The 25,956-nt window shown below is 32.8% G+C and overlaps 4 protein-coding genes across 12 annotated transcripts; all 4 read right to left on the minus strand.

The window, feature by feature from the left end:
- Window positions 1-1,430: 1,430 nt before the first annotated feature.
- On the minus strand, window positions 1,431-2,741 carry LOC109810400 (signaling peptide TAXIMIN 1). The gene is made up of 2 exons (XM_020373856.3): window positions 2,503-2,741; window positions 1,431-2,102 (listed from the first exon to the last, which is right to left on the minus strand). Exons 1-2 carry the CDS (start codon window positions 2,610-2,612, stop codon window positions 1,979-1,981), a joined length of 234 nt encoding a protein of 77 aa, XP_020229445.1. The 5' UTR covers window positions 2,613-2,741; the 3' UTR covers window positions 1,431-1,978.
- A 520-nt stretch (window positions 2,742-3,261) lies between these two features.
- Window positions 3,262-7,061, minus strand: LOC109810362 (uncharacterized). The gene is made up of 7 exons (XM_020373806.3): window positions 6,371-7,061; window positions 5,342-5,583; window positions 5,168-5,264; window positions 4,355-4,538; window positions 4,178-4,259; window positions 3,975-4,047; window positions 3,262-3,722 (listed from the first exon to the last, which is right to left on the minus strand). The coding sequence occupies exons 1-7, from the start codon at window positions 6,791-6,793 to the stop codon at window positions 3,651-3,653; spliced, it is 1,173 nt and encodes a 390-aa protein (XP_020229395.1). The 5' UTR covers window positions 6,794-7,061; the 3' UTR covers window positions 3,262-3,650.
- Window positions 7,062-7,702: 641 nt separating this feature from the next.
- LOC109810361 (transcription factor GTE4) lies at window positions 7,703-13,147 on the minus strand. Of its 3 annotated transcripts, none has more exons than XM_083065418.1 (6): window positions 12,985-13,145; window positions 10,907-12,830; window positions 10,770-10,815; window positions 10,564-10,677; window positions 10,360-10,432; window positions 7,703-8,035 (listed from the first exon to the last, which is right to left on the minus strand). In XM_083065418.1, exons 2-5 carry the CDS (start codon window positions 12,764-12,766, stop codon window positions 10,374-10,376), a joined length of 2,079 nt encoding a protein of 692 aa, XP_082921544.1. In that variant the 5' UTR covers window positions 12,767-12,830; window positions 12,985-13,145; the 3' UTR covers window positions 7,703-8,035; window positions 10,360-10,373. The 3 variants fall into 3 exon arrangements, with proteins under 3 accessions (XP_082921544.1, XP_020229393.1, XP_020229394.1); XM_020373804.3 differs by having other exon boundaries at window positions 10,907-12,888; XM_020373805.3 differs by having other exon boundaries at window positions 7,703-7,935; window positions 10,907-13,147.
- A 4,563-nt stretch (window positions 13,148-17,710) lies between these two features.
- Window positions 17,711-21,174, minus strand: LOC109810375 (uncharacterized). Of its 7 annotated transcripts, XM_083065421.1 has the most exons (6): window positions 21,021-21,164; window positions 20,460-20,858; window positions 20,278-20,371; window positions 19,621-19,731; window positions 19,194-19,453; window positions 17,711-18,033 (listed from the first exon to the last, which is right to left on the minus strand). In XM_083065421.1, the coding sequence occupies exons 1-3, from the start codon at window positions 21,093-21,095 to the stop codon at window positions 20,336-20,338; spliced, it is 510 nt and encodes a 169-aa protein (XP_082921547.1). In that variant the 5' UTR covers window positions 21,096-21,164; the 3' UTR covers window positions 17,711-18,033; window positions 19,194-19,453; window positions 19,621-19,731; window positions 20,278-20,335. The 7 variants fall into 7 exon arrangements, 4 of the variants coding, with proteins under 4 accessions (XP_082921547.1, XP_082921545.1, XP_082921548.1 ...); XR_014430102.1 differs by lacking the exon at window positions 19,621-19,731 and having other exon boundaries at window positions 20,460-20,954; window positions 21,021-21,174; XR_014430104.1 differs by lacking the exon at window positions 19,621-19,731 and having other exon boundaries at window positions 20,460-20,862; window positions 21,021-21,153.
- Window positions 21,175-25,956: the final 4,782 nt, after the last annotated feature.

Raw genomic sequence — 25,956 nt, forward strand, 5'->3', positions numbered from 1 at the left:
ATTAATTTAGCGAAGTATCATATGATTTTTAATTTTTTAAAATGTTTTATAAATTTGATCTATACATGAAAAACTTTTTAATTTAACAATTAAATTCTTAAAAATTTGATATTTATTATATTAGATATAACAACATAATTAAAATATAATTAATAATATATATTTTATAAAATTATTAATATTTTATATATAAAAAAAAGAATGAAAAAAATTTTAGTGGGGCAAGTGTCCCCACTATGATTAACTTAGATCTGTCTCTGCATATGATTGTGTGGTGAAATGTTAGTCCTGTGTATCTTCTTCCTTTACTTCAGCTTCTACCTCTTTAAGAACAAATTGTTATTGTTGGGGTACATCGTTAATGACTTCAAGGAAAAATACCATGTCATTTCATCCTTTACTGTATAGTTTCAATTTGGTAGTAAGTGGTTCACTCCAGTTTAAAATGAAATAAAATCTGCTACTATTGTCTTTAGTGATACATTGCATTGTCCTTAATAATACACTGTATAGCCTAACTGTTTAGTAATTGAAGTTATCAATTTCCATTGACAATATTACCAAATTCAGTGTTTGAAATATTTTGTACCTTGAGTCTTTTTCCTTCCATGATTCACAACCGTGAACTATAATCATTGATCGTTTATGTGTAGCAGTATGGAACCAGAACGGCCCGTTCTGCGGTGCACTTTTAGTGTGTTAATTTTGCACCTAGAACGGGCCGTTCCGGATGCAAAATTAACACATCAAAAGTGCAACCAGAACGGCCCGTTCTGGTTTCAAAACGGGCCATTCTGATTCCAGGTGTTTTAAAAAAAACGGCATCCACGTGGCATTCACCTATGCATCTACGTGGCATCCACGTGGCCAACAGTTAACTCCGTTTAAATAATTTGGACGGAAATCCCAAATTGAAACCAATTAATTTATTTGGAACCAAATTGAAACAAAAAATAAAAGTGAGACTAAATTGAAACAAACAATTATTTTAAGGGACCAAAATAGGTTTTTAGGCAAATATATATACATATGCAAGCGAGACCTAACTCGAAGGGAAGCATCATGCATTTACTTTAAAATTATTAAAAGCATAACCACAGACTGTAAAGCTCGAATTATTTATCAGTTTAGTATACAGTATTTTTTGGAAGAGGGAAAAGTAAAGTTTCAAAGGAAGCAGAATTTTTAAAACAGAGGTTGGTTTAGAACTTATTAAATAATAGTTTAAACTTGAGTCTGAATGCGCCAAACTCGTACCCAAGAAATCCCAAGTCCAAAACAGAGTTCTGTTTTGGCGTCACAAGCACGATAATTGACAATGACTTTAATGATGGATAAACCAGAATAGAAGATAAAACAACCCAAATTTTCAAACCATTGACAAATCCACCCTTGAGCTTCTGTTTGTATTATACAATTTACACTCTATCTTCCATCAACGAATATGTTGCTTTCATTGCAAACCGTAATACATCAGTCATCAAAATGAGCCAAAACAATAATTTCTGCAAGTTCATTATTGTAATATATGTACAACAAACCACAATATACTATGAACTCTCAAACCACACAAATCAACAATAAAGGCCATAACATCAAATTCCCAGACTCACCAAAAGCCAATAAAATTAAAATAAATAACCTATTCACTCAGTCTCTCCGGTAGTTCCTATATAACAAGAATGCAAGTTTTAGTCCCTACATAATTTTTTTGCAGCAATTTAATTATAGCTGCGAGAAAGACTTTGTAACGGTTTTGAAGTCCTTTCTAAAGTTAACAACAAGGGGTATATATAAGGACTAAAACTTACAATTTTCTCGTACACAGTCTGAAATTTAAAATAGGGCTAATTATATGAACGAAGTGAATAGTTTATGTTTATCCAATGAAGAATAATTAAAGGGCTGATAAAATCAAGGAAACCAGCAAATACAAGAGAGGAGCTTTGTGATAGAATAAAATTTGTAGAAACAGAAGCTAACATGGAATCTGGGAAGTGCACCAGCCCATGACATGCAGCGGAGCCTTCACCAACTCCAACGCACACTCCACTAACACCGTTATGCACAAGCAGCAAGGGCATATGCATGTCAGCAACAACCTGCAAATATCATCAACCAAAGTGTTGGCATGTGTATTTGAATACGGTCAAAATTGAGTTAGAAATAATGTGATTTATGTATTAAAAACGAATAAATAGTAAAATTCAGCATAAAATTTGTGATCCAACACAGAAATTACCTAAAGTTAGCTTCCACTGAATTAATTCTAGACCTAAACCTAAAATCAGTTCTTGAACATGCAAAAACGTACCTAAAATCACCTTAGCTGGTATTTAAACATGACTATGGAGAAATTAACGTGAAAGCAAATCGTTTTGATATTTTGGCTCAAGCGTGTTAGAGATTAGAAATGAAGGGAACCCTAAAGCCGAAAATTGAATTAAAATTCCATGGTTCTTAAATTGAAGAAAAATGATGATAGCGAAGCGAAGAGTGTACCCAACGATCCAGACGACAATGCCAACGATTGAGACGATGAGGGAGAGAAAGGCGAAGGGGAGACCCAAGAGAAAACCTAAGGGTCTGCACTCGCCCTCTGAATTACACATCTCTATGAATTTGTGGCAGTGAGTAGGTGAAACCCTTGCTCTTTCTTAAGAAGGGAAGAGATTCGCGTTTCGAGCCTTTAAGCAAAAGCTAACTACCACACTCCGACGATAGATATTCCCACAACACCAAATTTTCCAGAAAAGGGAACACAACTTTTACCTTTTTTTAATTACAAGATAAAATGTTATAATAAATTATTAATTACAAAATCATTGATTAAGATTATAAAAAGAGAAAAATATGCATATAAATACTGCTAGTATAATTGTTTTTATAATATGTTTAATTATAAGGCAATATATCATTAACATTGTTGACTTTTCATTTCTAATTATAATTGATTTACATTGTAACTCTATCAATACATATTTACTAGAGTTGTCCCGGATATTGTTTTAAAAATTTTGCTTTTTGGCTTTTAAAGATTCTCCTTCTCTCTGTGCTTTACCGTTCAGATTGACAACCTGGACTTGTATGCTATATTCCATTCCCTATCAATTATACGAGTATAGATGATATACTAATTTTAATTTTTTTAACTTTTCAAGTTCATGATGGTGTGTCTCTGTTGCCTATTTATTTTTATCTTTATCACTTCGATGTAAATGTAAAATAAAAAAATGAGAAGGATTTAATGGCCCGGCACACTATCCAAGAAGCTAAGCAATGCTCATTGACTTCATTCAACTTCGGTATCACGCTAAGCCTCTAATGATCATACACATTCATCAAATATTAAAATTTTTTATATTTACATCGGTGTCTATGTACGCAAAACAAAGAATATGTTTTGTCTCCTCTTTTTGCTGACACTTGTCATCAATAGTGGACGCGTCACACGGGGACTGAATTTCCGATTTTGCAGTCAAATAAGGTTGCTAATAGAAAGAATTGCATCACCAAACGTATGTATCACTTCAAAGCATATGATGATGATAATGTTGTGTTGGTTGGCTGTTGAGGAGATAAGTTCCAGACTTGCAATATCAGTTCATATCTTTCCAGTTGAAAATGGAAATGGCTCATATTGTGAAAATTCATTCGGGCGGCTTAGTCAAACTTGAATTCTCTTTTTCCATAGCAATGATGGAAGCCAGCCTCTCATATACCTGTAATAACACATCGATACACATCTATATTAACTATTAAGCAAGAAGAAAGTTAAATATAAATAGAGCAAAAATCTTGTGCACCGATAGTGTAAATAGACTTTAAAGTCATCAAATCACAAATTGACATATATGAAAAGTTTACTGATTTTTACAATATCTACTGTGAATTTTGATGATTGACAATTTTATACGTACATAGAAATTAAACTCATAAAAATTACTGAAATGAGGAAGATGATTGTCACTTACTGCTGAGAGCTGTTTTTTGTTGCCATCTTTGTCTTTCTTGTCCTGAATGCTTATGGATGATGCATCATCATACCTATAAACAGGAAAATATGAACCAACCAAAATGTTAGGATTCAGATGGAAGTGATAGGACGGAATTTCATGTAAGCCTGAAATATCGTAGGTACAGCCAAGAAAACCAATTGTTATGTACAATATCTTACCAATCACGGGGGATGCCAGCTTCATCTCGAGCTGAATAATTGAAGGGACCCTTTAGTTCCACATTGTATTCTTTCAGTAAGTCTGCATGGTTACAGAAACATTTTATGTTGAACATTGCATGCCTTCAATATGTGTGTATGTGAGAAGATAAGTTGATATTAACCAGGCTTCACAACCTTTAAAAGTGGAGTCTGGAGCACAATTCATTTTTTGACAGACAGAAGCAAACCAGTAGACACCAACTGCAACATGTGCAACTTCCTCATCAGCAATTCTAGCCACAATCTTAGATGTCCTATTATCTCCAAAGCCAACTAATTTTTTCACCAGGCGTGGCCCAGCATCAAGTCCTCTAGCCTCCTACAAGTGAAATAAATTTATACGTTTAGAACATCTCACATGATTCAAAGCTTATGTATCTCTGTAGCATGTGGTTAATGACGGGAAGCATTTCCAGGCATTTTCTAAAAAACTTGTTCTCCTTCTGCAAGAGGCAATAGCTAGTGAAAAATATACGTCAATGGGCAAGTATATTGATGTAAAACGTGGTTCTGGATTGATGCCAATGCCAACCATTATAACTTTAACAAAGAAGTTAATGAATGAGGCCCTAATTAATTAGGTTGTATACAAAGGAATCCTCCGGTAATATTCATGAAAGTACTCCAAAATCCAGACAAATTTTTCAGAAACCCATAAATCAGCAGCACTATTACATCAATTTCTACCCACATATAAAAAAAGATTTATTCGAATAGACAATGATGCCTAACCAAAATACCAAACCAGCAGCTTTCAAAGCATAAAATGATTTTTATTACTAGATCAGTACGAGTCATTCTACTTATCACATATCCTATAATTGATACACATAAGCTGGAAAAAGATAAACAGTCTCAAGAAAACAGCCACATTATCATATTTACTGAGCAGTTTTTCACCAAATGGTAACATCTATTTGCAAGGAAGACTGAAGGGGTGGGTGTTACCTGGACTAGTGGGATCACAGCCAAACGTGCAGCAACATTGTCTGATGATTTCTCACATTCCCTCCATAGCAAATTGTGGGCTGGCATATCACCATATCTGGTTGGAAAGGAGATTCAGAAAATCAGCATAATTAACAAGAATTGGAAACAAAATTAAGTGACAACTATGCTTACTTAAAACCCAGCTCAGATAGCCTCTGTGCACACCAAGAGAAGTGGCGGCTTTCATCATCAGCAACTTGAGCAAAGTCAGCAAAGAACCCCTCCCCTAGAATTTCACTGTAGGAAGAAAATCGGACGACAGTGTCCCATGCCAAATCAATTGCATTGAGCTCCACGTGTGCCAGATTATGAAGCATATAAGCATTCAGGGGCAAACCTGAGTCCTTGGGAGAAGGAATTTCCTTAGGAGAAACCTGAAGTGAAAGAGAATAACTTCGTTATGCACACATGATTATGATGAAGCTCAAACCATGAAGAAAATTAAACATTCAGGAATCCACACAGCATTATTAAAAAAATACAAAACATTTTTACATAAATACAGAACATTTGTAAAGACGCATTATCATTTCTAATTAATACATATAACCATATAAGTGAATGACGATCACAATTTACCAAAGAAACTAAAAACCTACTTGTGGTCATAACAAAAAGCCAATTTCCTTTCAATATAAAAAGACATCTTTAGTCCAATTCAAAAGAAATCTTGACTAGTGTAATTGCCTACTACTACTTACTATAACTTGAAGATACAGAGGAAAGGTAGACATATCAAAACCATACTACTTCAAAATTTTGACTAGTGTAATCTTGACTAGTGTAATTGCATTCAAAATTTTAATCCTATTCAACATATCAAAACCATACTACTTCAAACACGTTAGTTAATAAAACTTGAAAAATAAAAATGGAAGATAATCCCTAGATACGCGTCAAACATACTGAATACATAACAATATAGAATAGGCATACAACACAAACACTTTGGGCTGCACGGTAAAAAAGAAGAATAGAAACAAGTTACAACTACAAACTGTAAAATGGCAACTATCCATGGCGTGGTTTACGATTAAGGCAGTGATTGGGTAAATAACTGAGCAACATGAAAAAAGTTTGCGGTAATTAACTTAATCCTGAAATTTGCAAAAAGAAACGAAAATTGAAATTATAAGAAAGCAAGTGATAAAGAAAAGGAACCAATTGGGGGATTGGGGGTCGGGCTGGTCGAGAGGGGGGTTTGGAAATGCCGAGGGGGAGGTTGTGGCGGCGCCACATCGAGTAAGCCATGTGAGAAAGGTGAGACTTCGCGAGAGGGTCGCTGGTGGAAAGAACAATAGAACCAAGCTCTGCCAAGGAAGAAGCTTGCTCCAATGGAGAATCAACGAGTTGGGGTTGGGGTTGGGGTTTGGATTCTGGACCATTTTCTCCCCACCTGCGATTCTCGTTCAGAGAACTCTTCCTCCATTCATCCAAACCACGCCACGGTGAAACCTTCAGACAAGATGAAGTGAAGCGTCTGGGTTTGAAATGCAAGGCAAAACCGTGAGAGCAGCGGGAGACTGATACTGATACTGATACTGATACTGACATCAGCATCACTTCAAGTTTCAGACGCTGCATCAATACCGTTTCGTGTCTATTCTCGACTTCACATTGCTTCTTACCAACTTATAATTATGATTCTCCACTCAAGCTTACTCTTATCACAATTTTCACAAATACCCAACTCAATATTTGTTTAACCAATGCCCTTACAGTACATATTTAGAAATTATAAATTATAAACTGTTTTACTAAGTTTTTAGTTTATTTATTTTATTTTATAAAACAATTCTTTTTTTTACCATCTTTCACTTTTTTAAAAGATAAAGCAATTAATAAATACTGTTCAAAATACGCAATATAGAGAAGATGTGGTACCACCGAATACCTCAAATATGACCAAGACCGGAAAGATATCTTCAACTTTTAATCGATAACCGTTGAGCGTTGATCATCCAGAAAATTTCCAAACGGTTAAAAGCTACACTTGACTAAAAAAGTGTACCAAACATCAATTCTGTTAAAACACCTTAACCTTTTTTTATGAGTAATTACAGTTGAACACCAGTTCTGTTCACACTTGCGGTTTCCAGTCCAATACGAGTTAAAGGCATACCAAATCCTACTAGTTAAATAAAAATGGGAATACGCGTGTAATGGTTGGGCCATTTTGAAAAAAGGAACTTCGTTCTACGCATTAACCAAAAACTAAGGCCTAACATATCTGTATTCCTTGACTGTACAACTGTAGTAACATCCACAGCCTAATTTGAGAGCCGGAAAAGATAATATTAACTGAATAGCTCGGGATCATATCTCTCAAAACCAGAGGATGAAAATGTACTTCCTTAATGCCCCTATATCATTATTAAACAAACTGATGCCAAACTCATGCTACCATATGGAATGAGATATCATGTGAACCAATAATGACTTCAAGAACTTGAATTACAGACTATCTTTGTATAACAGCAAGAATCCCGAATCTGCCAGCACAAAATCAAAACAAGTCATCAATGGAACTTAATGAGAGTAGCAGTAGTTAGCAATGTACACTGCTACGGAGAACTACCTATCATCACATTCTACCAAATATTTTACAAGAGTTCGTGTTATCACAAATAAGGCCATACAGCAGTGGTGCAACAATTCCAACAGATGAAAGAAAGTGATCCCATACTGCATCTGTAGGATCACATGTGGCCTCGAGAATGCTTCCTCTAAAAAACCAACAGCTAAATTCAGATCCATAATCTGGAAGTGAGAAAAAAACCAACTAGGCAATCATCGCATCAGTATCTAATCTTAAATATCAGAGATCTGCCGCACCCACATGAAATGAAACAACGAATAAAAAGTTAGAAGCAGTACACAATTTCTGTGATCAATATATTCAGACAGTCTGATAAATTGCAAGGCACGTGATTTTGATTAGTTCAATTCACATGGTACTATACTTTTAGAAAAAAATAATTGCGTTAAATTGTGAATGCGAAAAACAGAAATCAAGACAAATATTGCATAAATAGCTATTATATGCAAATTGTAGCATTGTACAAGATAAAGATGTCATTCCACAAGAATGCATTTCTGTTTCTCTAGTTTATAATGGATAACATCACAAACGCAGATAAGACATGTAATAGAATAAGCAAAACAAATCATCATTAACAGATAGACAAACAGTAATAAGTAGACAGAAACCAGCATTTCAAACACAAACTCGTACATTGTAAAATCTAATAAAACAGTATGCGGGGATAATGCTAATAGTGGCACCGCTTAGTGCTCCATAACCAAAAAAAAAATATAATAATAATAAATAAAAATCAATTTACAAACAAATGTAGTACTACAAAAGAATCCTTCAATACTGCATTCATGACAGTCCCTACCAGTGTTTTAAAACCCGGACCGACCCGGCCGGTCGGACCGGTTGGACCGGGAACCGGTGGTCCAGCCGGTCTGAATCTGAAGTTGGATCGGTTATGCAGTCGACCCGTTTCAAACCGGATTGAACCGGTCAATTTTCCGGTTCAACCGGTGAACCGGTGGGTCAAACCGGTTCAACCACTTTTTTTTTTTTTTTTTAATTTTTTTTAAGGGACCATAAATCACAAAAATAATAATGAAAATTGAATCTCTTAATGAAAAAGCAAGGAGTCTTATTAAATATAACAATGACTACTTGTTCTAATATATTTGTTTGCAATATATACAACTTAAATAACTTTTATAGTATATTATTAATTTTAAATTATATATTTAATAATTCAATATCTATGTAAATATTACATATATTATTTTGTGATATTAATTGAAAGCATATTATATATGTACATATTATTTATATTTTTAATTTGTATTAATATACCGTTTAACATGTAATTTTTTTATATATTTTTTTACAAAATAAAAATAAAAATAATTTTAAATAAGATAGAAAAATTTAAATTTAAAATAAGATATGAATTTATTAAAATTTATAAGTATAAATATATTTAATATGAATATTTTTTAATAAAAATAAATAAAAATCGAGTCATGCGGTTCAACCAGTGACCCATCGGTTCAACCTTTGACCCACTGACCCAATACCTTAACCGGTTCGATGACCGGTCCGGTTTTTAAAACTTTGGTCCCTACCAAATATTTCCAAATACCAAATAACTTTCAGAGAATTATGAGATACGAGAGAAAACATGACTTTTCACAGTAAATTTACTTTCCAAGACCATATGCTTCCAATATTTTCAAGCAGATATTATTTGTTTAAACTCTAGGTATACTGATATGCAATCTTCCAATAATCTCTTTATAATCAAAGTTGCATCTCCATCAGCATGGCACAATAAATGTTCACACCCGTGCAGACACAATACCAGTTTAAAAAAAATCAGCTGTGAGCAATTAGCGAAATAGTAGAAAGCATTTTAGTGGAAATCACATTTCCTAGGACAATTACACACGACCAGAAAAACTAAATTCAGCACATCTAGAATGGCATAGGTTGTGCCAATAAAAATGCTCTCAACGAATGGAGGGAATATATAAAATAAAACGTGGAACATATGCAAACAGGTATACTAGAGAATATACAGTCCCACAAAAAGGTAAATGTTTCATTTTTAGGACCTTAAAATGAGAAGTCTTCAAAAAGGAAGAGCATACAAATAGATGTTAAATTTTACAGAAAATGGCATCAAAAAATTCCCACTAAATCTGCAAAATGCAAGGAGTCTAAAGAGTAAAGACAAACCCACACTCCAAAAATTAACCACAGGGCACTGGCACAGCATTCAATTTTAAATTGAATCTTAATTATTAAACCTGTAACATGTGATTGTCTTAAATTTTCAATACGCAGACATATTCAGCTTGAATGGATAAGTAACAGTATACCTATAACAAGCATGAAGCACCAGAAATGCATTCAACTAAAAATCTAAGGTAAACCAGTATTACTCATCATTTATGAGCAACAAAATCATGATAGTTAAAAGAAAAAACATCGTGAGAAATACCTATGTCACTCTATGTAATGAATGACATGAGTACAAATGGTATGACGCAGAACACATACTAGGAAAAAAAAAAAAAGTGGAGCACATAGCAAGATAAAACATAGGTAGTTGTGATTCAACCTGACAGAATGTGTTCAGGTTCTTTGTGAACCTGCATCAGACCCAGATGCTGAGGAACTATCACTATCAGAATCTGCAAAAATATAATAAATAAATAAATAAAGATCAGAAAGAACACATGACTAAATTCACAAACTGAAGTTAGCATGCATTAGCATGAATAATAGGTAAGACATCTCATAACTAAATAATTAATTAAAGTACCACTTGATGAAGAGCCTGAATCGCTGCTTGAGCTGCTTGAACTACTTGTCTTACTCCCATTATCCCCTTGAATTTGCCCTTGCACAGGTGAGGATGGGGGAATGTTCCTTTCATCTGCTCATCAACAGGCAAACAAGATACATAAAAATCAATTAATTCAATAATGAGATCCACAAGAAATTAATAATGCCATTATTAAGAATTACCTGCTGGTGTTTCTTTTGGAATCTCAACCATAACTGGCTCCTGGCTCTACAAGAAGCATGAAAAAATAGTGTACTTAGCAAATGATTGTTAGCCAATTAAGACACCAGCTGTTGGAAGTTAAAACTGAAAACTTTACCTTCTGCTGGGCATTCTGCTCAGCTCGTTCTCTAGCTTGAATAGCAAGTTCAGCCTTCCTCTTGTTTTTGCTCAAACTTTTCTTATAGTTGGTCACAAATCTATCAAGCTCCCATAGAGTCTCAGTATCCACACTATCAATGTCCACTTCAATTTCATCATCATGTTGGGAAAGTGCTGAATTTCTCTTTTTAATGATCTGTACAATTGCATCTAGCTTTTCAGAAGGTAGACTCTGAAGATTTGTGCTAAGTTTCTGCTTCTCATCATATGTCATGTCTCTTTTATGAGGATCTTTTGCCTTGGGCTTTTTGGGAGCAGGGGTTCGAGAAGAAGGAGTGATGCTCATGATTCTTGGAGGTTGTGTCATTGATTCTGACCTATCCAAAATCCGTCTCATATCAATTGGCGGGGGCCGAAATGAAGGACCCTTTCTAGACAGAGGCGAAGGTGTAGGGATAGCTGCACCATAATCTAGGCCGTATCTCATATTGCTGTTGTAATTTGACTCTATTATAGCCCATCTTTCCTCAAACACATTTGATAGCTGCTCTGCCATTACATGAACGTCTTGCCCTTTGGGATTATAAGTCATGGCATTGCGAAATGTGAGTCTCACGTCCTCAGCAAACTCCTTGGGTGATTTGTACCAATTCTTGTTCAGCCTGGACTTAACAGTACCCAAGTCCATTGGATGTGTGATGATACTAAAATAATCGTGCAAACCAAGACCCTCAACGTCAACCGGAGAATTAAACACCCAACCATGCTTGTGTTTCATCAACTTCTCAAGCAATGAGCTACAACTCTTTAAGAGCTTGGATCCCATTCCATGTCCATGTCCCATCTCACTCATGCCATGCTTCTTCCCATTCAATTTAGACTTCTTGTTACTCTCTGCAGGTGGAAACTTATCTTTCCCAAGCAAGAACTCTGAATTGCGATAGAACTGGTTCGCCTTGGGTGTTCTCTTCTCCTTCTCCACAATTTCACCAACCCCTTGACTATTCTCCAACACTGACACACTCAACTGATGCAACGGCCGGGTAGGCTCTCGTGAAACAACAGCAGATGCCACTTCCGAGCGAGCACGCTCTCGTGGAACAACGGCAGACACAACCTCCGAGCGAGCGCGCTCTCGTGGAACAACGGCAGATGCTGCCTCCGTGTGGGCATGCTCTCGTGGAACAACCGCAGGTGTGGCCTCCGAGCGAGCACGCTTAGCTCCAACCCCATTACCAACCCCATGATCCAACATCATATTTGAATTACCATACCCACCACCAAGCAGCCCCTGCTTCTCTTCAATCCTATTCACCAAACTTCTAATCCTATCAAGCTCACTCTCAAGCTTCCTCCTCAGCTCCCGCTTCTCCTGCTTAGACCGCGAAGCCAAACTGATCCTAACACAATTCTCCGGCACCGGCGACTGCTCTCGCAAGCCGGCAACACTGTCCTGTCGAACATGATGACTCAAAGGCTCATCCTGTAGACGGTTCAGGCTGGAGGAGTCATCCGAAACCGCGTCCAACCTCGAATTCACATGCAGCCGAGCTGAATTCCCATCTTCCGGCACCACCGCCGGCTGAGCCGAGACGTTATTGCAATTATCCTTAACCCTATCATTACCGTTATCGACAGTGCTGTTGTCCTTATTGTTGTAATCAACGGCGGTGACCGTGGCAGAACTGTTGGTAGTAGGTGCAGCGGAGGGAGGAGGAGGAGGAACGGCGTTGACGTTGTTCACAGCGTTACCTTTGTTCTTAGGACCTTTAAACGCTTTCCTAGTGTAAACCTTGCTCTCCGTGTATCTCTGCTTCTCTTTGGCTCCATCATCTCCAACTATTGACCCCGAAGCCATACATCCAAAACCCTAATTCGTTTTCCCTCGACCTGAAACCTTCCCCGAACCCTAGAATCCTAACCTAGGGTTTTACGAGCACGGAAAAGGACGAATCGCGCGCGGAGGAGAATAAGAATAACCTAGAAGTGAAAGACACGAATCGACGGAGAAGGAAAGAGAGCGAAAAAGGAAAGCGAAGCAGATAAGAGAGTAGTAGGGTTTCGAGCTAGAGTTACCTCGGTTCCGATCAGATCTCGCAGTTTCTCTCTCTGGAGACGGAGTTTCTCTCTCTAGAACTCTCGGAGTGTTTCTCTCTCTACGTATATAAACGGGATATCACATCCTCTTATCGCGTCACAGGTGTACGGCAACGGTGGGTGCGTGTGGGTGGTGACGCGTCTGGGGTTGCGCCACAGGGAACCATTATAGCACCAAATTTTGGGGACACGGACTCGCCACGGGTTTCGCGCGTGGGAGTCACGCACCAATTGGGGTGCAGAGAGGGAGTGCCGTGTTGCCCACGCGCCAGTGGAATGGAGATGGGAGTTTGTGGCGCGAGGTTTCGTTTGCGAAATTTTGAAAAGTTTGCGTAGACGGGGGTGTGGCGCGTGAAACGAACTCGCCTTTTCGGACGGGCTCTGTTGCTGACCAGTCCCCGGAAGGGATCCGCACGCGCCGGCGTGGCGGGTGGAGTGCGTTGCTGCTTTTTATGGGCCTTTTGATGAGTCTTCTTTGGGCTTGTGTTGTGGATCATAGCCCACTCACTCTATGTTTGAGTTCTAAGATTCTGATGGAAAACTTTAATTCATTGATTCATTAAAATGATTTGGTAAATTTGGTTGAAAGGAGACCCAAGAGTATTAAAAGGTGTAATAAAAGTAACTAATGAATCGTGTCCATAACTATTTGGAAGGTATGAATTGAAGATACCATATATGTTTTATAAAATCAAGGTATTAGGGTTAAGTTATGGGGAAAAGAACGTGACGAATTATGATTCGAATTTATACACATAGAAGTAGTTATATTTAGTGTACGTTCATATCTCAAATAGGATATTTCTGATGTTTTGTTTAGCATAGAAAAGAAATGAGGTAAAAGAAAAGAAAAATGAGAACATTTTTAAGCTATTTAATATAATTTTTCTTGGTATAGGAATATCTTTCTATTTTGTTGGAAATTAGTCTTCCTTAGAGTTTTAACTGCATTAAGTTAAGCTATTTGAAAGGAAAGAAAAATAAAAAGATTAAATAAATAAAAACTTGTGTTTGTTTGTGTAAAATATAGAAGAAAAATATATAAAATGACATAAATATCATTGAAAAAATATAAAAAATAAAGATAATTTGATATTTTTATTCAATAAATACAATTTTTATCTTACTGACTTCTCAAAACAAACACATTGCAAAAATAAGTAGTCAAGTCAATAATTTCTTAAAGACTTTACAAGTCTTTTGTCTTATCTATTGTATTATTGACCACTTTCACAATGTATTTTTACAGTTCTATTGATTTTCTTATAATAATCAACTCCAGCATTAGCACTCCAAAATTATAGACATCACTCTTTGGGTAGTATAGTATGTATATTCATGAGGATAAGTCAACCCCCTAGCAACACTAAGTACTACTTTCTACCCTCTACTCCATATAGAATTTGCTAACTATATTTATTAGCTAATTTTTTAAGGATTCATCGATGTCACATAAGAGATAATTTATAATTTAGATTTCTTATATAGTGATCCAAAAGATAAATGAAACATGAAGGATATATTTGACAAGTTACAAATATTTATATACAATATAATAAATATAAGAGATGTTGAATGTAATGACTTGAATAATATATTTTATTTTGCTAAAGTATTGTACATTTATTGTGTTTGTGAGAAGGAACCAAGGTGTCGGAATTTATATAAAACAAAATCACTTGGATTTGTATACAAGTATGTAAAAAGGTCTTTTATTTCGATTCTTTAGCCAAATTCATTGCTAAAAATAGCAATAATGTTTCATTCACTTAATCTTTTCTTTTTCTTTTGGCTTGTATAGTGTCCCTATCAAATCAATACAATTGGATGTAGTTATTATGTGATGAGATTCATGAAAAAACTCTTTCACAAAATAAAAATATGATTCCAAATATAATATGTAATTTTAATGATAATTTATTTTTATCACATTAATTAATTTTTAATTTTCATACCATTCAATATTATTCAATTCTAACTTACATTTATTTCAATTTTTATTTTGTAGTACTTTTCTAACTACAATTTGCTACTTACTCTTATGATCAATTAGTTAAAGTTAAGAAAATTTAATGTCGTTATATGTTCTAAAATTATAGTTTAGTATAGTTTTTATTAGAAACTATTGTAATACAATTGTGTGGTCTGATTTTTTTAAAATAATTTATATGTTCAACAATACAAATTGCTTTATTTTTTTTATGATTTTATATTGTGAATTGAATTAAACATTTTGCACTTTGATTTGGTTATTGCAATTCTATTGATATTACATGTGTATTAAACTTTTAGATTGTCATATTATAAGGAAAACTCTGGAAACTTTGATAGAAATTTTATTGATTAACAAAACTAATTTATTGAGTGGGATTATTAAAGCATTAAGCATTCAAAACGTTAAGAAACCAATTTAATTATATATTAAAAGCAAAAAGATACAAAATGAATATAAATTAAATTAAAATTTTGACAAGGACACGACAAGTGTTATTGTAATGCATAATTAAATAGCTCCTTTAATAAACAATATTGGGACCTAAATAACACTTATTTTGAAATAATGTAGTATAGAGGAATCCAATAATTAAGTTTATTACACGTGTTGTCTATTTATGTTCAAAAACAACACTTTTAAGTGTTGCTAAAGCTAGACCTCTCTTTAATAGCATGGTATAGACAACACAATAAATGTTGTTAAAAATTTTATTTAAGTGTTATTAAGGTCATTTGTATTGTGGTGATTGATTATTTTTGCCCAAATAATTAGGTAAAAACTTTTGTTTTTGAGAAAAATAAACATGCATTTTCCAACTGTTCTTTTTCTTCAATAAATAATTGCAACAACAGAACATTTACTTTATCTACTTTAGCCTTAAAACTTATGGTACTGGACATAAAAAATATATGGTCCGCTTATTTAAACTTAAAAAAAGTGTTTTAAAACCAGTGTTTTTTAAAATAAAAAAAAAATAAACAAAATTGTAAGAAGTAAATAGCAATTATTTTAAAAAAAATAGAGAACTACTTATTTAAGAAAAAAAGTAAAGTTTAGACAAATACATTAAAAAGTAAAAAAAATGTTTATTTTAATAAAATGAAGTGCTTTTATATATAAAAGAAAATAAACAATCATACTAATTATTATTTCACATTTAATTTACAAAAAAAAATCATAAAACATGACAAATTAGATGAAAAATACTAAAAGAAAAATATTATCATGTTACTCAATAAACTATCAACCATTTTTTTTTTATCTTAAATACAAAATATTCGATAAACAAATATATTCACAACAATAATTATCGTTGTTCCACCATCATCATTCTTGTTCAATACTATTGTTGGCTCTTACCATCATTGTCAACAACCACTCCCACCCCCATACTCTATCACTGCTTTAGTTAGTAATGATGTCATTATTACAATAATCAGTGTTATACATTAATATTATATTATTGTACTTAATGCTATTTATCATTGTGTAATTATTCAGGAACTTGGGGTGTATTGGTTTAGAATTTCATAGGATTTTAAAAGATTTTTTTTAGTAAAAAGGTATGTTAGTATTCAATCAAGATTTTATGTCACTTAAAATAATTCAGTGGTATTCAATCTGGATTTTCAAGATTTTTTAAAGAGTCTATTAAAATCCATTAGTATTCATTTGAGACTTTTTACAACTTAAAAATAATCCATTGGTATTAAAAAAATATAGGAATTTTAAAATATTGTTGTATTAGAAAGATTTTGAAGGACTTTTAGTGGAATCTATAAATACCAAATTCATAAAACAATCTCATCCAAACCCATCAAATTTTGGAGGATTGTTTGAAGTGACTTTCTAACTGCTTCAAGAATTTTCAAGTAAATTTTTCATTTTTTTATGCTCATGTCTTCTCCATTTTTTCTCTACTAATAATACTGTACTACTGATCCCATTTTATTTCCCTATTTGGTGAAACTCCCGTACGTAAATAATAGTGCCATTGACTTGCTCTATTTTTCTTTCTGTTATCTTTAATTTACTTGCTCTATTTTGCTCTATTTGTTCCTCAGATATATAACATAGAAAATGCTTAAAATTTTAACTTTTAAGTAGTAATTTTTTTTCTAACACGCATCAAGAAAAGGAAAAGGTGAAAGCTAAAATTGATATCATTATCTCTATACACTACAAAAAAATGTGTGATTTGTGGCGGTTATTTTGGCAGTTTCTGGCGGTTAAAAACCGCCACAAATTGCCTTACCGGCGTCATTAACAACCGCCGGATCCACGGTCGCCAAAAACCGTTTGTGGCGGACATTTTGTAAATGCTGGTTTTGAGCGCAAGAAAATTCAATCTCTTTGTGGCGGTTTAAACCGCCACAAAATGCTTTTTTGTTTGACATGTTCTGGCGGTCCGAAACCGCCACAAATACGCAATTCTATTTGACTTGTTTGTCATGTTTTGGCGGTTTTACACTGCCACAAAATGAATAGAAATGCAATTTTTGTCCCAGCATGCAGGCAAATAATGTGCCCCTGGGATAACTTGAGGTATCAATGAGAATAAAATCTAAAGCTGGAGGAAAAAGAAGTAATTTAAAATATGTGAAGTACAATTCTACAAGGATCAGATTTAAATTCCTAATAATTAAGGGGTTAGTTAGTTAGATTAATCCCAAAATCATCATGTTATTAGCTGAAAGATCAACCAGGCTATTTTAATTTACTTTCATTTACTAATTAAGGCATAATGTTGGCCAATCACATAGTTGATAATGAAAGACCATTGTTTTGAGAAATACTCATCATCCAGCAGTGCCAACAATAACTCTAGCCTAGCACTGGTTGAGCAACTATTTGATTGCAAACACCAAGGAACAAATATATTCTTGAATATTTGTTTCCCCTACTTTATCCTCATCATAAGAAAGCTGACTAGAAATGTGACTTTTGCTCTTAATAAAGACTTCTTCAACAATCATCCGTGGTCCAAATATTGAAACAGCAACTGACAGAAGTCTCACAGTATCTGGTGAATCCTGATATTTAAGAAACAAGGTGAGTCTGGAAAAATATGGTAGAAAATATCATTTCCTTTTAAAGTAATAATTTGAAATTAATATGGTTTAACAATACCAAAATCCTATGAAATTTTAGATTCTATTTTTCAACAGGATAATCAAGAACAGTGGTGACATCATAATTGACTCCCATATATTGTTGTTTCACTTATTTAGATTTTAATTGTTCATAGAATCAATCTTTTTGATGACCCAAAAAATATAATCTATTTTGTTTACCACTTGTGTCTAGATTTTAAAAATAACTTCTGTTCAAAATACCTAAAAAATATCTACAAAGTAACAACAGAGCGCATCAAACCCAGATTCATTTAACCTTTATAAAGAGATCAATTCTATGCATAGATAAAATATAAACAAGTATACCAGAAAACTATTACAAAGTGAGAAAAAGTAGGAATAGAAACTTTGTTCTAAAGAACTGTACCTAAGTTTTGCCCTAAACATTTATCCCCAGAGAGAGAAAGTATCAAACAGTTGGCAACCAATTCAAATATTTATCACATAATTTTGCCCATATAAACAACTTGATATTCATGGAACATTACAATCTTTATGGAAATGAGTGGTTAACAAACCAAACAGAACCCCAAAGTACTGCATAAAGATTACAATTTCAATTTCTTTTAAGAATAAAAAGACACTATGCAGGGCAAAAGAACAAGATTACATGAAACAAAATGAGTACAGAAAAGAGTACAAAGAGAAAACCTGAATTTATAAAATCAATTCATCACCCCCCCCACCCCCAACCGATCAAGTAATCAATAAGAAATTTCCATTCATGAACAGAAATGCATAATTATAATTCTTATATTAAGATTTATTTTCATAGAAGCCTACACAACAGAAATGTATAATTATGATTCTTATATTAATGCATTTGTGTTTTGCAGGCTAATCTAAAATTTTATGCACCATTGCCTTTTAATCCTAAGTACTTCTTTCACAATAACTCTAAACTATATTGAAGGTGATAGCTCAATTTTTTATATAATATTTGGCTCAACACAACAATTTCTGTAAGATTTTTTATCCTGTCATGAACTTTGATAAAAAAAATTTAAACAAAAAATAGAAATAGAAAAATATCAATGCAAGTCGATAAAAGAACATGCCATATTTGATGAGAGCCTGGCTTGGTGCGTTTAGATGTTGTTATTGCTCTCATATATGAGGACGAGCAGAGTCGAAATCAGTAATTGGTATTACAGGGGAAGACTGCAATAGCTGATCTAGGTAAAGCATATCATCAGTTCCAAAAAATTTCCATGGTTGCCCCTTCATCTTAGATTCAATGTCTCCTACAAGTAAAGCTGCTGCACCTATTTCTAAGAAACTATGTGCTGTCATGTCTTGATTATTGACAGCACGATCACTGCATTAAATTATGTTAAATAACAAAGTCAAATTTTGAAGCACAATAAGATGGAAGAAAACTAACAGGTAAAGTAGAGATATAAACTTTCATATAAATTATCGCAGCATATTTAAGCATAGGCTGGAAGTATAACTAAAGTGTTGGTGGAAAAGTACAAAACCTACTTTCATATTGCTAAATCTCATCGTGCCATTTTGTAAAAGTTAAAAGTTTCACAACGAAGTTGGGGTTGTCATATTTTTCAGCATGTGAATGTGTTTAGAATGCATATGGGGCTGCATAGGAAAAACATTCACTCAACTTCAATATGAAAAACAAAGCTGTTGAAGAAAGCAAAGAAGTGAATACTATACTAACATTGTGAAGTTTAAAATAAACAAATAAATCCACATAAATATTTGAATATAATCTAATCATGAAAAAGTTAACAGAGTCGGCATAAAAAGTAAATAAAGTAATTCAACCTGCAAAGGAATCCAATATTATAATGAGTAATGACAAAATTAACAGAATCAATATGAAAAATCCATCAAGTAATTCAACTTATAAGAGAATCCAAACATGCAGTTGTTACATGGCACCCTTCCAAATTTAACAAAGCTAGCTTTTGTAATCCTGAAATCAGTTGAAAAATTATTGAAAATGGAGGAAATGAACTATTCTGTCGATCTGAAATGAAACTCAATTTTCTTCATTCTGTTGATCTTAGACACTTATACATTGAAGATGATCATATATTTCCCAATGCTCTGAAACATCAGAATAAAATCCATAACTAGATTCACACACACATATATAATCAGAGATAGAGAGAAACTCACATGCAAATAAGAGATATCCAATCATTTGAATTCCTTACACGTGTGTTTATGGACTACTTCAAACAATTATGACCTTCGTTGTCATGGGAGCATCCTAAAATGAACATGTAAAAATCAATATCAACCAAACTCAACAAACAAGTTATAATCAAAACTTTTAACATAATCAGAACCATCTATACCATATAAAATTGTCCAATATATCCATAAAATACACAAGCTGAATCAAGTGCTTGGCGCCACCAACGCTTATGATGGCCTTGGCGTGATCCACGTGGAGGTAATTCTCCGTGCACGCGAATTTCGTGAGCGCAATCGCCGCCTCCCTCAGCACCTCCGGTTCCCTCTCGTTCAGAAGCCTCACCAAGGGCCCAATCATCTGACTCCGTCGCCTTAAACGTTCTGGCCAAATTCCCAATCGTCTTTATGCAACGAATCCGCTTTCTTGATCCACAACAGCCTTGCAAGCGGGTGAGTTTGGCTTGAACGCCGATTTCCTCAACTCCATGTCTTTCTCCGCCACCGCGGTAATCTCCATCACCGCCATCCCCAAATTGCACCGCCTCCGTTCCCTTCCAAATCTACCTTCTCGAACATTCAAGAAATTTTAGGGTTCCAACTTTTTTTTGAAGTTATGCCTTCACCACCACAATTGTAGCCGTAGAAGTCACATTTCTCTGCAATTTTCCATAATCGTAAGGAAACTATAATTGAACGCTGAGTAGAGAGAAGAATTACATTACCTCTTGGACTTTGAAACAATTGTTTGTCCGGGAAGACAAAAGAGAATGAGAGCTTGGCATTTCTTCTTCTAACATCAGGAGCAACTTCTTTGACTTAAAAAAAACAGAGAATGAATGAGTGAACCCTAAAAAGTGGAGAGAAAAAGAGTAGTAAAATAGTATTTTTGATTAAAAATATTAAAAATGAAAAATGGGAAATGCTCATATTAAATTATTTAAGAATAATTTTTTGTTTTTTGAATTTTTTTTAAATAATATAAAAAAATGGTTGTCACGTGTGACATAGGATGGGAAAACAGGTATTTAAAGATTGTGGAGGTTTTCAACCGCTGAAAATATCGTTCGTTTGTGGCGGTTAAAATAACTGCCAGAATAATAATATTTTGTGGCGGTTTTTGGAAACCACCAGAAAAAAACCGCAACTAATTACATAATTTTTTGTAGTGATAATCAATTGTAAATCTTCAAGACCTTGTAATAAATTTAGATTTATTAGAATATATATATAAGATGAAGAATTTGACTTAGGATTTCTGTGAGTAGAATGAGATAATAACGGATCTTAATACTATTATCTTTCCTTCTTTTATGACTCAACAATTATTTTATTTCTTTTTTTTTACTATGAATTTTATTTTTTCACTTTTTATATTGTGAAATTAGGATTTTTTATATTTAAAAAAAATTAACATAAGACAATACAGTATCTTAGAATTTAATACTAAAAATATTTCTTTGCGGATGAATAATTTGAAAGCAACTAAAAAACTTTAAAAATTATTTTGTACTTGTAACAAATTTCAGATATTTTTTTACTCTCATAGTTGATGTTTATAAATTTCTAAGATATTTTAAATGAATAAAAGTGTATGAAAGACAAAATTTCACTCAAATACCAATATAAAATGCATGGACATATTTAATTATAAGAGAGTAGGCTAGTTGTCACACTATATTTTTAACCATTTATAAATTTATAAATAAAATATTTTAAATCACAAATTATAAAAAATTTGAAATGTTGTTTAGAATAATTTTTAGCTTGTGCAACACTACATAACTTTATTTGTAAAGAATGTCATTCTGATGAATTTTCAATTGAAGTGGTGGATATGAACCTTCATCTTCAACATTGTCGATTAATGAAAATCATAATTTTGAATCTATTATTAAAACACAGGAGCAAAAGCGAAAAGATGTTAATGCTTGGAGGACTAGTATAACTATGAATATATGGGTGAATACTATTTAGGAGCACATGATATTACGGGAAATTATTATTATTATTTATCCAGACATTGTTATTTTTTTAATTATTTTTGTCTTTAACTCTTTTTAAATGTATGGAAAAAAAATCTTGAACTCTTATCGTATATAAAAAATCTATGAAATTCTGTAAAGTTTACAAAGTCCCGTAGAATCTATTAAAATTATAACTTTAAAGTCTTGTAGAATCCATTAAAATCTCGACTTAAAGTCTTGCAGAATTCTCCAAAGTCTTAAAAGTCATAAAAATTCTATAAAGTCTTTTAAAATCTACGTACAAGACTTTTTTCAACTAAAAAAGTCCTTTAAAATCTTAATCCAATACATCCCCCTAAATGTTTCTCTTATATTATTATTTGTTTATTATATTTTAAACGTTTATTATATTATTACACTTACTGTTTCAACCTAGACATTAGGCAACATCAAGCAACTATTGTCTTAAAAAAAATTAACTAATAATATTTAGTTAATGCTCCCTTTAATTTCGGGACATTTTTATATTTGTTGTGGTAGACAGTTTATCATGTTTCGTACACTGATTTGGTTTTGCTTAATTTCCACAATTCCACCATATCTAGGTGCCAATATTTTTATTGCTTGGACTTACATCTTGATTCAAAACTTTGAGAGGCGGCTTCAGGTAAATAAAAAGAATTAATTGAAACAAAATAAATAAATCACAGAAAAGGTTGGATTCTTTGTGTGTATATTTTATATTTCTCCAACAAAAGAGAACATAGAATTGACTCTTCCATTAGATTTAGATTAATTATGTTGGAATGTGAAGCTTTTACGTGGCGATCCGTTAGATAAAAAGTAACGCGAGTGGAAGATATCAAAAAATAAGTTGTTGTAGAAAAAAGAAGAAGAAGTTATATTGGTGATTTACGTGTGCTGATGTCTACGTGTGTCTTGAAAAATTGTAATATTAGTTTATGCGAGATTTTGTGAAATTATAGTAACATTTTTTTAATGTTTATGGTAATTTTTATTATAGGGAGTCACATTATAATATTTTATAAACAATTATAAAAATTGATCTAGCTTCTAAAAAATATTAGCATAATATTTTTTAACAATTAAAAAATATATTATAAGAGTAAAAAAAAGGTGGTTGATGATGGGAGTAAGTATGGTTTAAGTAGCAAAACATAAATCGACTTAAACATGAATTTCAATAATAATTCATGTAATAATATTTTATTTTATTTTTCATGTAATTCATCTAAAATTTACTCGGCTCAACTTAGTTTTGTAGGGGGAAAATATTCACTAAATAGTCTATTAAAAATAGTATATATATGGCATTTTAATTCCTCCATTATTTCATTAAGAATTAGTTCATGTTTATAATATTGAGTTTCGAGAGACTAAATGCTATATATATATATATATATATATATATATATATATATATATATATATATATAATTTTTTTGCAGAATCAAAGTACTGTGAATAATGTTTTAAGGAGTTATTTAGATATTCATCTATTAATTTTGTTTATCGATTGATAAAATGATGAAAGGAAAGTTTAATAGAAGAATAAACCACGAACGGTTTATGCTAGTAGCATATTCTCTCATGGAATGCTATTATATATTTGCTATCATCGTAGTATAATCTTCTCCCTGATCTGAAAGCTAACTCCTTTTCTTTGTAGTTAGGGTTTTTATATTATGTGGCGTACGACAGGTACTAGGAAATTAATCATGCTAGCACGCTGCTTTAATCTGATTGCCTAAATTCGAATCATTCTCTGATTCGTCACAATATAATTACCCATCTAGGATGGATATGGAATAAAATTATTGAAAATATGAAAGAGATCTTTTATGTGGCTCATATGAACGTTAGAGGGAACCCTAGCTAGGCGTACGCATTGAGCCCTTCAAAAATGAATCAACAACATTTTGTGTTTTTAATTTATTGGCTTCCGTTCATGGCTTGAAAGGTTCATGTTGCATCTCTTTCCAAAATAATAATCATGTTCTTTGCTATTATAAATAATCTTTTTCAATGGTATAGATTCGTACTACATTCCATTTTAAATGGTTGAGCATGGTAAAGACGAGACCCTTTATTATCATGTTAATTAATGAGGATACTCTATAGTTTAGACTAAATATGGGTTGTTTATGGGAATGGGCATGAGTTGAAAATATATAATAGTCCCTAGCTAAAGATAAATGTTATTACTGTCAATTTTTCTATTGATGAAATGCCTCACTCGGTACGTATTGGAGTTTTCTACTATTTAGGTAAATAGGTGAAGAGTGAAGATAAACATGTGGAGATTAATGTGACTATATAATAAGATTAATCAACCCAAGTATATTAAGGTATGGAGTTTTGGCAAAAGAATTAATCACACTTGGAGGCTGGTCACCTTATCAAACAGAAGGAATGTATTCAAGATGAATACAAGTGAGTGAGTGATGACCATGGTTCAAAGTGGTTCAAAAAGTGTTAGATATAAAGTTATCCTTTATTAAAGGGCTATTATTAAAAGGAAAGGGCGAATTATAATATTTTCACTAGATAGTGGTGAGACACACTTCGATCGATTTATGTATTACTGGGCTTGGTAGCACATCAAAACGTGGATGTTTAGCTATTGGACATGAAAATGACACTTCTACATGGAGATCTTTAAGAATAATATATATATATATGCACGGGGTTTGAGGGTCTAGGCAAAGAGAAACATTGTGTATCCTAAGAAAATTGTTATATAATTAACCTAAATCACTCACCCAAACAGTGGTCTAAGAGATTTGAAAGCTTCATATATAGTGGGTAATGTTAATTAGAAGCCCATGCGCAAATCGGTGATTTCCAGGATATATAGTTGGATATTTCATATCAATTATTAATATAATTAAAATAAAATATACAAGTAAAAATTATTTTTACTTTATATATCAATTCTCTAAGGTTAAACATAATGTTTAAATCTACATTTTTAGATGATATTAAAGTTTGTTCTAATAATTATTGTTAAACTGTGATATTTACTGATATTCCTTTCTTTGATAAAAAGTCTCTTCTTGACTTCGTAGTAGAGAATAAGTTTAGACTTGTATAAGAGTGAGGGTTTATGTATTACATATTATTAAAATTTTTGCAGTCTAGCTAATCTCGTAAACTCTACACTCTAGATGTTTAATTTTCTATATATATGAGAGATGTGTGTTATATAGATCTTATTCTAAATTATTTAAGTGGAGAGGATCATTGTAAATTGACTGTACAGGATTGAATTATGTTAAAAATAAAAATTTTACATTCTTAATATAATATTAACGCTTATTGTTGTTGGTGTGAAACAATAATTTCACATGTTCTAATAATATGACCAAAATGAAATATATAAATAAAAATAATCAATACCTTTTAAGCTAATTTTATAAGTTTAAATTAATTAAATTTAAATCTACGTCCATCAAAATATCACTAATATGAGATCTCTGATGCTTTTTATGATCCGGAACAAGTCATAATTTAGAGGCTAGTGAATTCTTTATCCGGTATAGGATTTGACATGATGAATTTGGAAGCAACTTGGAAGACATTGACCATGAAAATTTTCAAGGCACTAGGATGACTAAGTAAATTTATCTTGTTAATTTTGTTACATTAACAATCTAGGGTTAGTATTTCTTTA

Source organism: Cajanus cajan, chromosome 10, assembly GCF_000230855.2.
Source record: "Cajanus cajan strain Asha chromosome 10, NIPB_CcT2T_4, whole genome shotgun sequence".
NCBI lineage: Eukaryota > Viridiplantae > Streptophyta > Magnoliopsida > Fabales > Fabaceae > Cajanus > Cajanus cajan.

Bases quoted from the DNA above. Each gene is read 5' to 3' on its own strand.
- LOC109810375 (XM_083065421.1), bottom strand. From the start codon at position 21,095: ATGTTAGAAGAAGAAATGCCAAGCTCTCATTCTCTTTTGTCTTCCCGG. The intron at 20,859-21,020 runs GTAATGTAATTC...TCGAGAAGGTAG, and splicing joins ATTGTTTCAAAGTCCAAGAG to ATTTGGAAGGGAACGGAGGC. The intron at 20,372-20,459 runs GTATAGATGGTT...TGTTCATTTTAG, and splicing joins ATATTGGACAATTTTATATG to GATGCTCCCATGACAACGAA.
- LOC109810362 (XM_020373806.3), bottom strand. From the start codon at position 6,793: ATGCAGCGTCTGAAACTTGAAGTGATGCTGATGTCAGTATCAGTATCA. The intron at 5,584-6,370 runs GTTCCTTTTCTT...CTTTCACTTCAG, and splicing joins GACCCCCAATCCCCCAATTG to GTTTCTCCTAAGGAAATTCC. The intron at 5,265-5,341 runs GTAAGCATAGTT...CTTTCCAACCAG, and splicing joins CTATCTGAGCTGGGTTTTAA to ATATGGTGATATGCCAGCCC.
- LOC109810361 (XM_020373805.3), bottom strand. From the start codon at position 12,766: ATGGCTTCGGGGTCAATAGTTGGAGATGATGGAGCCAAAGAGAAGCAG. The intron at 10,816-10,906 runs GTAAAGTTTTCA...TGCTTCTTGTAG, and splicing joins AGCAGAATGCCCAGCAGAAG to AGCCAGGAGCCAGTTATGGT. The intron at 10,433-10,563 runs GTACTTTAATTA...ATATTTTTGCAG, and splicing joins TTCAGGCTCTTCATCAAGTG to ATTCTGATAGTGATAGTTCC.
- LOC109810400 (XM_020373856.3), bottom strand. From the start codon at position 2,612: ATGTGTAATTCAGAGGGCGAGTGCAGACCCTTAGGTTTTCTCTTGGGT. The intron at 2,103-2,502 runs GTACACTCTTCG...TGATATTTGCAG, and splicing joins ATTGTCGTCTGGATCGTTGG to GTTGTTGCTGACATGCATAT.